Source organism: Buteo buteo, chromosome 9, assembly GCF_964188355.1.
Source record: "Buteo buteo chromosome 9, bButBut1.hap1.1, whole genome shotgun sequence".
Taxonomy (NCBI): domain Eukaryota; kingdom Metazoa; phylum Chordata; class Aves; order Accipitriformes; family Accipitridae; genus Buteo; species Buteo buteo.
In genome coordinates, this window is record NC_134179.1 from 39,288,241 (window position 1) to 39,301,335 (window position 13,095).

General features: G+C 43.7%; 1 protein-coding gene across 1 annotated transcript; it reads right to left on the reverse strand.

Annotated features, from left to right (window-relative positions):
- Nucleotides 1-872: 872 nt before the first annotated feature.
- Nucleotides 873-12,293, reverse strand: MPC1 (mitochondrial pyruvate carrier 1). The gene is made up of 5 exons (XM_075036112.1): nt 12,104-12,293; nt 7,024-7,027; nt 3,919-4,015; nt 2,138-2,270; nt 873-1,367 (listed from the first exon to the last, which is right to left on the reverse strand). The coding sequence occupies exons 1-5, from the start codon at nt 12,172-12,174 to the stop codon at nt 1,349-1,351; spliced, it is 324 nt and encodes a 107-aa protein (XP_074892213.1). The 5' UTR covers nt 12,175-12,293; the 3' UTR covers nt 873-1,348.
- Between the last annotated feature and the right edge of the window lie 802 nt (nt 12,294-13,095).

Here is a 13,095-nt window from a genome sequence, read left to right on the forward strand (position 1 = left end):
AGTTGGAAACACAGTGTCAGCCTAGGATTAAGGCAAGTCTTTTAACTGACCATCGTGTAATTGCTAGAAGACAATATGTAATATTTACTCAGCTGCATAGTGAAAGTCCTGAACTCTACTCTGCCTATCATGGCAGGAATACTCATTCTCAGCCAAGTACCCACACCCCCTTTTCCTTGGGGGAAAGAAGTGCTAGGTATTAGGATCCAGTGGATGCTTGCCTGAACTCAGTACAAAGGATAATACTTACGTTTCCAGCCTGTTTTTGCTTCATGCCGTTACAGGAATAAAATGACACTCCATACTAAAATTTCACTTCAGAACCTGGTATCACAATATGATAAAACTTTTCAAAATGTGGAAGGGATTTATTGCCATCTGGAACATGTTTATTGTTCAAAAACACTGCACTGAAATAAAATCCATCACATACATTCTTTGTCATCTATATCTTTAGATGAATGTAACTTTCAGGCAGGTCATGCAGGAAAACCACCCTCCCCATGAAGTCAAAAACTACCAAAAAGCACCTTGTGTCCTTCAGATATTAGAATCCAAACAAGTTAATTTTTTGCCTGTATAAGGATTACATACATCTAGAACAACTCAAACAGTAGGAAAAGAAATAAAATGCATTTAGAACTTCTTAAAAAACAGAATCAGACTTTTTTGCCTTCCTTCATTCAGTGTTACGGTTTTGCTTTTCTGAGTCTTCTTAAATAATGTGCGACTTAAAAACGTATGTTAACGAAGTCTCTTTAATGAGACAAGGCATGCAGTAAGGGAAGAAGGATAGCTGGTCACTTCCAGGCTGCCCATCTACACATTTGTTCCTGTAGATTAGCAAGCCCCTGCTTAAGTTTTTTTTTAAAAAAAAAAAAAAAAGAGACAGAATAGGAATGAATGCACCCAAGTTAAATGGCTTTTAAGAATATTAATACATAGAACAATGATACCACCTACAGTTCTGTTTACTGACCTCTGTTCATGTTGATTTTAAAACAGGTTTTGTCAAACCATCACTAGCCACTTTTGTAGACTGTTAGATAAAAAAAGTTGGTTTTCAAATATTGCTTGTAATTTGGATGACTAACTCTTTAATAAAAGGGTAGTTATTAAGGACCTGTAAGGCAGCAAGTCTTTAAATGCAATGGTTTACATTGCTGAATAGTACTTTTTAAAAGGCAAGATAAGAAAAATTAGTAGAAGGATTCTTGGTGGGGTCATTGTCATAATAGGTGTTTCTGGTTTATCCACATTGTAACTGTCAGAGCAACTGTAGATGGCAAGTCTTCCTTGGTTGTAATTCGGGATGAACACATTCCCTGGCTTATTTCAAGTTAGATATTTAGTTCTTTTTCTCCATCCTGCCAAGAGAAGAAACAGCTTTAAGAGTGACTATTGACCTGCAATTGCTATAAAAAATCTGGACATACAGTAGAACTTTAGGAATGAAGGACATTTGGCCAGTTATTTATGCAAAGGCAGGTCAACTTGCAGTTTTGCTCAGTCTCATTTTTTTAATTTATAGTTCAGGAGGCTTCATCCTCCCATTACTCTACATGGACTTCTAGGAGCAGAAGAGAGAAAAGCCAAAAGCCACAATCCTGACCCATCAGGATTGCTTGGGGCAGCGTCTGCGCTACTTGCTACACAATGAGGGCGTGAGACTGCTTGCGGTCTGTCTCCTGGTCACACTCAGTTGAATCTACCCCATATATAGAACAGTCAGCTTAGAGAGGTTTTGCTTGATCTCTTTCAGACATACAACCCCTTCACAGCCTCACGGATGTTTCCATCTCAGGAGTTAGTTACCAAGATGGAGACAAGTGGACTAATCAACGTAATGAAACAAACCCCAAAATAGCCAGCAGCTGCTGAAAGCCCTGTCTACATCCATGACCATAAGGGTTTTCAGCCTTTTCTGTGTACACCCCTCAGAAGCTTCAAAGGAGGTGCAAGGCAACAAGTCATAGTTCAGCCTACTGCCGACAGGCTTGTTATTAGGTTTGCAAAAGGTAGTGAAGTTAAACAAGTTCAGAAACCATGCAGGGGGGTTTCCACCACAGCTAAAAGCCACTAACAGAGTATTTCAAGAGCCATCAGTTTGACTTCGCCTTATTAAAGTGTGACTTGCCTGTATTTGATCAGTCGTCCTCCTTGAATAAGTTGTGCAACTTCATTAGTCAAGTGGCATGCAAAAAGAAGCCAGTTCCTTGGCTGCACTTTATAGGCAAATCTCATGAAAGTCAAGGAGTAACAACACAGTGCTGAAAAACATGATAGATATTGTTAGTAGATTATTTTTAATATCTGCATTTTGTTGAGGCTTAATTTTCACACTAGTGGAATGTAATGACAAGTACAACGCTTCTCACTGCTTTTGAGTTTTCCAGTAATCCTACAAATTTGGCCACCTTGATGATCCAGTGCAGGAAAACATGGAACAGTGCTAATTTTTGCTACACAAGAAAATCTACAGGGCTGCAGCTTTCCGCAAAAACTCATACGCTTTCCTGTGATGCAACTGAAGCCTTTTCAGTTTATTGCCTAAACTATCTCAGCCAGAGAATAAGAGTTAATCCCAATGAGACGTGGCCTGTCCTATACAGTTATTCTGACAACTTCTAGCACCACTTATTTCTAAAAATACTAATAACTTAAATACAGTTCTTACTGGGAACTTTCTAAAATGGACTTTAAGAGAAGGAGGCTTCCATCCCCAGGAAACCATGAACATTCAGAAGCATAAAGCTTTGTTACCTCCTTTCCAGGAAGACAAGAAACAATTTTAATCTACTCTCCTGCCATAAGTGCATGTAAACACTGGAAATTACAACCCAAGAAGTCAGTAGCTCTGTGAAGCTTATTTTTAGCTTTGACAGGCTTAAAGAAAAGAGTATCAGAAAACGAATTGTTCAAGAAACAGGCTTTTTTAAGGTACAGAAACTAGAAGATGGAGAAAAATATTTGTATGCACACCATCATATATATACTTAGAAAAATTTAAAAAGCATCCTAACTTTGCTGAGCTGGGTAGCTGCCACCAAAGCACTACTTGCAAAACAGTTTCACTATACTAGAGACTATTCAAACTGGTCTTCCATTTCTAGGAAGCTGATTAAGAGACTGAATTACTCTTAAGCAGAACCTAGTGAGCATGAAGCTGTTTCCTTAACCCAAAGGTATTTTGCTTCAGGGAGAAGAATTACTCAGAAGTTATTAACTGAGTTAAGGAAGAGACATAATGCCAAAATTAAGCTAATCAATTAAAGCTATCAGAATTATGATCCTACAGAAGTATTTGAACAATAAAATACAGAGACAGACATATAGGCAAAAGCTATACATGTTCCAAAAAAGGTGGAAAAAATACTGTTTATGCATTTAAAAAAAAATTCTCCCACTATTCCATTAGGAGTCATGCTAGCCTCTCACAGGCAACTGCTCTGCAAGGAGTTAACCTCCCTCAGCTGGTTTTTGCACCCAGCAGACCAAGCATTACTATTTTTTCACTTTGTCAGTGTTAATACTTAAGTCTCACACTAACCACAAGGCATCATTGTTCTCAATACAAAGAAAAAAGTTGTGTAAAGGGATGCATTCTGAACCTGTGCGTGCAGTAGTATAAGATACCTGAAGAATTATACTTTAGGAGTAAGTCTGGTGATCAAAACTGTCAAGACTCAAGACCTGCCTCCCTCCCCCCAAATTACTGGAAAGCCCTCTGAAAGAGAGCTCTGCAACTTTTCAGTACCTCAATTTTTAAGTGGCCTCTGAAGTTACATAACAAGATTTCTTCTGTCTATATCTGCTTGGATCACAAATTTGCAAGCAACTAATAATCTATCACTGCTTGAAGGACAGAATCTGTGCTCTGTAGTCAGTTTACCGACAGAAGTTTGCCTCTGGTCTTACCAAACGTCATTCGGCCACTAATGATTTCTGGAGATTTCTTCATATCATTAATAGCAGCAACAGGCAGTCCCCAGTTGGCAACTGGCCCCCAAAAGTGCTGTAAAGAGGGAAAAGGAAAATAAAGTTACACAGACACACAGACCTCCTGCACTATTCTTATAGTTTTCCTTAGCTACACAAAGCTTCAAAGGACAGGGTTATGGGTAAAATTCCAAGTTAAGACAGGGACTACTTTTGATGTAAGGGAGAAAAACTAAACCCTTCTTTTAGCAGGATCTAGTCTTCAGGAGGGAAGGAAGAGGAACTCACTCAACCTTCTTGCAGACTGGAGAGGAACCACTGTAAGGCCATTGAAATGTAGTTTTGTGTAATTATATCTCAGCCATTGTTAAGCAGTCTGATTGGTATAGTCATATAATAACCTCAGATTTACAGCTCACTTCTGTGCAGAGAATTAGCATTCATCTCTTTCAAATAAGGCTCCTCAAAAATGTATGAAAACACAAGGACTTGCTGAAGTGAAGAACTGAAATTGTTTTCATGTTATGCTGAGAATGAAAAAATGCTCAGCAAGCATATTCTTCCAAGTGCGTACACCATCTCTTTGAAAGAGCAGGGCCAAGCAAAGAAGCCAAATTGTTACCTAGAGCTTCATCTGCAATTGCTGAAACAATTTAGTGACTACCTAAAGCTCAGTGATTAGACAGCTGAGTAGAGCAGTTAGCTATAGGTGTGTACGCAGAAAAAACAGAGACAAGTGGGAAGAATCAAGTCAGAAAAACTGATGAGAGCTCAGTTTGATGCACATAGTCTAAAAGACTCCAAACTGAGAAAACAGTCTCTAAAGTCCAATTTCCGCTACTGTTACAAGTAACAAAGCTTCAGTAGAATGCTTTTCACAGAAGATGCATGCAGTACTTGCATTAGCTTCTCCTAACAGGAAACTAAGGATGCTCAATAGTAACTTGGCCAGATACAGCAAAAGAGATGCACCCTGCAAGAAAAAACTTTGCAGATACCAACCATATCCATTCTTTTGACACTTGCGCTAACTGTAACACTGCAGATATTACAACAATTTCAAATTCTCAGGGGATATTTAAGTTTCTTGCAATTTTAATTCCAAGATACTCTTGCCAGTCTGGATACTAGCTTGTAACACTACGTGTCCTGGTTTTGGCTGGGATAGAGTTAATTGTCTTCTAGTAGCTGGTATAGCATTATGGTTTGGGTTCAGTGTGAGAAGAATGTTGATAACACACTGATGTTTTCAGTTGTTGCTAAGTAACATTTAGAATAAGTCAGGGATTTTTCAGCTTCCTATGCCTAGCCAGCAAGAAGGCTGGAGGGGCACAAGAAGTTGGGAGGGGACACAGCCAGGGCAGCTGACCCAAACTGGCCAAAGGGGTATTCCATACCATGGGATGTCATGCCCAGTATATAAACTGAGGGGAGTTGGCCTGGGGGGATCACTGCTCAGGAACTAACTGGGCATCCATCAGCAAGTGGTGAGCAATTGCATTGTGCATCACTTGTTTTGTATATTCCAATCCTTTTAGTATTATTGTTATCATTATTATTCTCTTCCTTTCTGTCCTATTAAACTGTTCTTATCTCAACCCCCAAGTTTTACCTTTTTCCTTCCAATTCTCTCCCCCATCCCACTGGGTTGGGGGGGGGGTGCCTGAGCAGCTGCATGGTACTTAGCTGCTGGCTGGGGTTAAACCACAACACTACATTAAGATTAAAAGCCATACTTGCTTCCTGAAGATTTTGGTTGCAATACAAGAAACTTAACTAAAATAAGCATAGAAAAAATTGAGTTTAAGTTGTACACACTCTTTTGATAGTTTAACCTTAGTGCAACATGCAAAACAATGTAGTATTTCTGCAAGTGTCCACAGAATGTGCATTGGTCCAAACTCAGATTTATAAGAAGAGTATTTTGAGGAGTGCAATAAATGCATCTGTTTACTATATTCCTACTGATAGGAAAATTGTCATCTGTAATGGTTAAAGCCTCTCAAGCATATTTAGTTTTAAAGGGCAGTAAGAGGACCAGAATCAAACATCTAGTCACAAGCATGATTTTTTGCACAGTAAGAGAGCAAGACAACTTAGTTCACATCACCACACTAAAGCAGACTGCAAAAGGTAACTGGTGAGGCAGTACACGTACTTGGTGAGGTTTTTACAGTCATTTCAGGAGTCTCATTTAAATTGTAGCTTCAGAAAAAGAAGTCTTTAGGGCTCTAAGCTTGATTTTTTGAATCTATGAAACAATTACAGGTTGGAGACTCTTTGTGACAACTTCTGTTTTGAAAAGTAAAGCAAGTCAACTTCACATTTTTACTTAATTCAACTGCTATTAGAATATAAGCAAATAATACACTATAGAGTATGGATCACTTCAAACTCAGGCTGCACAAGCTGGAGAATCATCAGTTCACATCCCAGCAGCGCTGCAGCAGTAATCCTCTGCCAACCAGGGAATTAGATTTGGAACCTTCTCACTTGAGAGGATTATCCAGTTTTAAGTGCCTCCAGGCAGGCAGCCCTTTGAAGTTTACACACACAAGAATTAAACTACACCGATACACTTTGTCTTTGGTCTACACAGAACAGCAAGTCTTCCATAACATTATGATTCACAGTTATGATTAATAGGCATAAAATACCCACTCCCAGTTCCAGGAGCAAACTGAAAGGCTGAAGGAAAGAGGAATATGTAGTGAGACTTATATGGTACCATTTATTGTCTGACAAAGCTGGTTAAAAATAAGCCAGGTAGCTTGGTTATGGACCAGTATTGTTGCTATGCAGAAGAGTGGCTCCAGATTGATCTGATATCCTTAGCAAAGAATATGGAAAAAATGAAGCCCCTTTGATTTTGTAGCAATTACTTGAGGAGACATTCTGAAGAAGCTAACATTTGGTCACCTTAACCTCAGACTTGCAAATAAATAGTACTTGTGTATCGCTCCTGGAGGGCCTGCAGTATGCTTTTCAGATGCAGGCGAGGTCATAACAGTGCTGAGGCAAAAAGACTGCAAGTTCATGTTCTCCCTAACTTCAGTAAAACAGAAGTCCCCTCCCTTTTCTTACCGTACTATTTGAGTGGGCCATCATTGTTTTCCATTCAAAAAGCACATGGAAGAAAGAAGAAAAAGAGCGTTAGTTTCTTTCATAATCAACATAGAGAGAATTGTACCACAAACAGATGATAGGTAGAAGTCAGGAAACTGCGGTGACATTAACCTTGATTAATGCAACAGTATTAAAAATCCCATTTCCCTCAAGTGCTGTCATTGTGACAAGTGTTTGCTGCTCAAGTATCTTTTTCCTAGCAAGATAAAAACCCATTATGGTCTGTGGAAGACATTCATCCCCTGTAGACTTTAAAGCATCCAAGATCCCCAACTAGTTCAAAAGCATGCCAAAAGCCATCAAGGTTGTCTAATGATAAAGCTAAACAGCTACAATTCCTCTGTGGAAGCTTTCAGGAAGTCACTTGGAATTCTTTGTATACCCACATAAGTAGGTCAAACCAAATGTTGCCAGAGATCTTACTGTCACTAAGCTCAGGCCAACTGTGGCTGTACCAAACATGAGCTATAACATATTTTCAGTGATCTAACATAAAACTGCACTCCGGTCATGTATGGGGTTCATTTAAGTGACCATCTAGGTACCAATTTATGTAATAGCTTAATGATCTATGCATGAAAGCTAGACTACAGCATATAGTTAAGATTGTTTGCTACTATACCTTTTAAAAGGCTTCAGAACTTTTAAACATCCTCTTTCTAGCAAAGATACTGATAGGACTCTGTTCTGAATTATAACTTACAAGAAACCAGCTACTAATAGAAAACCTGCTGCTGACCGAGTGCTGTTCACCTACCGCTACCCCAAGCTACAGAACAGTTCGTAACAGTCACTTCCCTCACACTGATTTCCATCTTCCTAGAGCACTATTTTACAAATAGCTATGGTAAGGAAACAGTCAGATCTACTTAGGAAATCACACTGGACATGCATTTCAGCAAGTCTTTGTTACAAGCCATAGGCTAGTTCAAGATGATTTGTTAGGGTGCCCTTGAACGATCTAACCACTTGGTTTTTGTTTTCTTATTAACTGAACTGCAGCAATAGTTAATCTAAGTTCACAAGACAAGTTCACACTTCAATTTTTTCATAAAACCTTAACTAAACAAGTTCAGATGTGTCTCCTGGCACAGTGTTTTTGTGCCAACAGAAGTCAGCCTTCGTTTTTAAAATGGAAGTTGTTTTCAGGCAAGTGAAAGCCTAAAATAGAATCAAAGTGATGCTATTTTAACAGAGTAGGCAGCTCTGGCTAAGCTCTTGCAAGGTTGTCTTCACATTCACATGAGACTGGAACAGCTATTATACTCCTAGAAGAGGGCTTATCAAGGTCATATAGACTCTTCCATAAGCAGACATCCAGCCCCAAAGCTCCGCAGCCAATACAGCTGCAACAAATGCACCACATCCAAGGGTGAGGATACCGCAGCAAGCACATGCATCTATTCCTGAAGTGACTCCATTCCAAATTAGTAGTTTCCAAGAACTACATTCAATCCCTTGACAAAGGGAATACTTCGTACTAACATTTCCAGAACTGTGGACAACAGCTGTTGGATTTATGCACTCAGTTTCTATGCGTCTGTTTTCTGTGTGTCTAGACATCACAAGAGGAACCAACAGCTGGTCAATACCTTATATTGCTACTAGAATTCATTCCAAAAAGGCTATATTGGGGAAGATTGAGTTTTCCAAAATTTCTGCATGTATTTTCCTCATACTGGCAATGAGGATATTAATAGGCCAGAGACCATTCTGCAAATACAGATGAACTGTCACTACTCATTTCCCCCACACAGCCATCCCCTAAGTGGAAAGAATACTACCCTTCTGCAAGTGTGAGATTTTTCAGTTCTCATGTCATACAAGATGATGACAGCAGGCACCACATCCTTCAGTTTCTAGCACAGACCAGTAGAGGACTTATTTTTAAGTTCTTATGTCCTTGTGTTTAAAGATTTACTAATGAGGAGAACTGAAGATCAGCTAATTCTAGCTATATTACTGATGCTAACTCTCCTAAAATTAATTTCAGTTAGAAGAAAGGTCCTGGACAGCTTACATCAACGTAAGTGCTCAAGCTTGACAAGAAATGAACTATCTATTTCAAAGCCACCTACATTAACAGAGTCACTACATTTGCATTACTGCCGAGTCATCAGGAAGAAACATTTCAGAAGTGCCCCAAAAGATGGCAATCTCCATGCTTTATTTTTCTATTACCAGAAGATTTTGGGACTCCTTGGGATTGACTATGTGACTAAAGTAATTTAGGCTTCTACCACAAGAAGCTGACAGAGCTTGTCTAGAGCAGCCTATAGGTCTTCTCTCTCAAAAGAGGAGGACAGCTGTTTTATTGGATGCTTTTTCAGAAGACACTGCTTTAAGTCATTAGGATAAGAAAAAAGAGGACTCAGTTACCTACTATTAGTGGCTTAGATAATACAACTTTATAGATCCTAAAAATGTCAGCTGTCAGTAGAAAAAAATGCAACTTCAAGTTCACAATACATAGAGCTACCAAGCTTTCATACGCTAATCAGCTAGTTTTAAATTAACATTACTGCTGCATTTCACAAGAAGCAGGAAGAGTCTACCTACAGCTTACATTCTTACTATGCTTACTTTAAATCATTAAGACATGGTTAGGGTAAACTTATATTTACATGATTTACAGTCACTCAGATCCTTATTACTCACCACTTAAGAGAAGCCAGATGTGAAACTGGCAGAACAATTAATTATTAATGACAGTTTTAAAAGCAATTTATCTTGTTTCTCTGTGCAAGATCCAAAAGCTAATCCATGATGTAATGCAATTCTAATGCCAGATATATCCACCTGAGAAAAGCAGCATGCATTCATTACACTTGCTTTCATGTTTTCAAGTTACAAAGCTGAAACTGAAGCTACTTATTCTGACAGATGTCTGCAAGTTTTGATTGCCCCAAGGCACAACAATGGAACACTCAATTCCACCGCTTTGGGTAGCTTCAGTTATTCTGTTTAGGGTGAAACAATTTGAAGCCAAACATTGGTATCACAAACAGTATCCCAATTCATCATTTCCCACAAATGAGTTTCACATTTATAAAGCCTTCCTTCACTGCAGTGATTAGATGCTGATTTTTAGAACAGATACCAGTTTCAGAGCTTTAAGGAAACTCTTGCTCTATGAGCAAGACAAGAAGGAAATTTTCTTCAGGATAGAGTCCCATAGCCTGGGGAAGCAAGAGCCTTCAGGAAGGAGTGCAAAGAGATAACAGCTCTAAAGTATATACACTCAGTTTCTTCTACGCAGAAGACAGACTACAGTCTTTTCTTGACAGTTATCCAAATTTTAAACTCAACATAAAGCCAACCACTTAGACACTCCTCTCCTAGTAAGCAAGAAACAATGCTGAAAGGCCATTCCAAATGGAGCAACTGACTTCAGCCTTTCATGACACACCCAGTAACAGCAGTACAAATTAAGCAGGTATCTTTGTACATAACAAGGCAGAACCCTTCCCACAAAGGCAGAATCCTGTGGGATGCCCTTTTCTGCAATACAGTCTTATTTGTAGAGCTTATTTCAAGACCAGAACTCGGATGAATTACATCTGAAAAGGCTTATTTCAGCTACCTTTTCAGTCTTTGGTAAGGAAGGAGATACTTCCAGTAAGTAACTGTGGTAGTGTTAGAAAGCAGCCATTATCTCTTCTGGATTTTTGTTTGTTTTTCTAATTACAGAGCAGACTACTTTTTTACTGGCCATTTACATGCTTCACATGAATTCTGGTACAATTAACTGAATGTTAACATTAAAATACACCTATCAAGTTTACATAATATCCTGAAGACTCTCAAAAGGAATCCACATAGAAGTCTGCTCTGACCTTTCTTTGCTTTGCTTCAAGGACATTCTCTTCCATCTTGTATTTTACTTGTCTTTTTGCCCCACTGTTTCTGTGGAACTTGATTTTGCAAATGCCACACAAACCCTTCTGCTTACCGAGCCTTTATATTACAATCCCTCTTCCATGCGGGCTTACACCATCTCCTGCTACTTTAACCAAGACTAAGTTTCTCAGACACACAGATGTCCTCCTACATGTTTGCTCAACATCAAAGATGAGTTGCAATAGATGCAAGTAGAAGAGCAGGCACCAGCTATAGCGAAAGGTTGCTCAACCACTTTTATTAGAAGAGCCCATTTTTATTTGTTTAGTACTGTCAAACTGCTCGTCATCCAAAGAAACTTCAGCCTCCCTACTTGAGGCCGCTCCCGTACAGCGGTTCAACCAGACTGAAGCAAGTATGCCGCAATCGTATCTTGAAGATGTTCTTGCGAGTTCAGTTCAGGATGCCGTATCCCTTCCCACAGCACACAGACTGAACCTTGACACAAGTACGGAGCTGTCTGGGAGGCGACTTAAGCCTCCATGGAAGCGGGGCTCTAACAAGCCTCCAAAAAGAAGCACCAACTTACTCAGAGACTGCAATAAGCAGCCTTAAGCCTGCACCTGTTACCACGGCCGCTTCCACCCGCAGCCGGCCGAAGCTCTTCCCGCCCTGGGTGCGGGCAGCGCTCAGCTGCCCCCGGCCCCCGGCGGGCCGCCCCCCCCCGGCCGTCGCTGGAAGGCGCCGCTGGCTGCCGGGGCCGGGAGAAGGACGGTGCCGGAGCGGGCAGCTGCCGCGGCAGTTTCAAACCGCGTTGCCACGCTTCAAGGTCAAGCCCGGTCTCCTCAGGGTGGGGCGGGCGGGAGGCAGGCTGGCTGACTGACTGACAGCCTCCGCCAGCCGAGGGACGGACTGACTGACAGCCGAGGGGACGGCAGGCTGCGCCGCGGCAGGCCCCCCCCGCGACCACCTACCCCCTCGGTACCTCCGGGCCGGCTTCTCCCTCGCCCGACGGGCGCCCGCCCGGCGAGGGCGAGCCCGGCAAAGAGGCAAACGCCGCCGCCCGGCCGCCCCGAGGCTGCGGCGGACGGAAGGCGGGTCGTGTCAGGGAAAGGACGCCGGTCCCCGCCGCCCGGCCCGGGGCAGAGACGGGCGCGGCAGCCGACGACGACCCCCCCCCCCCCCGCCCCGCGCTCACCTCATCAGGTAGTCCCTGAACTCCTTGCTGCGCACGTAGTCCACGGCCTTGCGGCCCAGCGCCCCCGCCATGGCGGCCCTCGGCGGCAGGCAGCGCCCGGCCCGGCCCGCCCGCCTCGCGCGCTGCCACCGCCGGCGCCGGTGACAACTCCCCCGCGCCGCCGCCCGGCGTCCGCTTTACGGCAGCGCCCGCGCCACCGCCCCCCCCCCCCCCCTCCGTCACCGCGGCGCTCTCGGCGCCTATTGGCCGCGGCGGCCCCGCCCCCCTCCTCCCCGGCCCCGACACCGGGGCGCCGGTTATGGGGAGGGGGAAAGGCAGGGTGCCGTAAAGCGACGCGGCGGGAGGAGGAGGGGGGAGACTGTCGCAAAGCGCGACGAGCTGGGTCGCCGGCGGCAGAGCTGCCGGCATTCCTCCGCAGCCCGCAGGGGAAAGCCGTGCGGCGGCTTTCCGAGCCGCTATTGGCTGCAGGGCGGCGGCTGGTGGCTTCCCATTGGCCGCCGAGGGGCGCAGCCCGCCGCCCACGCGATGTCTGGCTCCGCCCCCCCACCCCCCCCGCCCTCAGCGGCGCGTCTGAGGGGCGCAGGTGGGGCTGGGCGGGAAGCGGCCACAGGCGGCGGCGGCGGCGGTGGGGGGGGGTCGGGGCGGCCGCAGCCCCCCCGACCCGCGGTGCCCGTGTGCGTCCGCTCAGACGCCGGTTCGGTTGCCCCTGGCTTGGGTCGGCCCGGCCCCGAGCAGCGCCGGCCCCGGCGGTTGCACCCGTGAGGGCAGGGCGAGGGGGATCGGGCGGAAGGGGAAGAGGCCTGGGCCGCTCCCCTCACGGCGGCGGCCGCCCTGCCGTGTCCGCAGCGGCCTTTGCCTTTTCTGCGGAGCCCTGAACGGGCGAGTCTCTGCTTCCTGCCCTCCCCGTCACCGCGGTGGCCGAGGTGACCGAAGACACAAAGCTAATCGTAGAACCAGCTCTGTGGTTTGGGCTGGAAGGGACCTTAAAGATC

Bases quoted from the DNA above. Each gene is read 5' to 3' on its own strand.
- MPC1 (XM_075036112.1), bottom strand. From the start codon at position 12,174: ATGGCGGGGGCGCTGGGCCGCAAGGCCGTGGACTACGTGCGCAGCAAG. The intron at 2,271-3,918 runs GTAAGACCAGAG...CATGTTTTTCAG, and splicing joins TAGTGGCCGAATGACGTTTG to CACTGTGTTGTTACTCCTTG.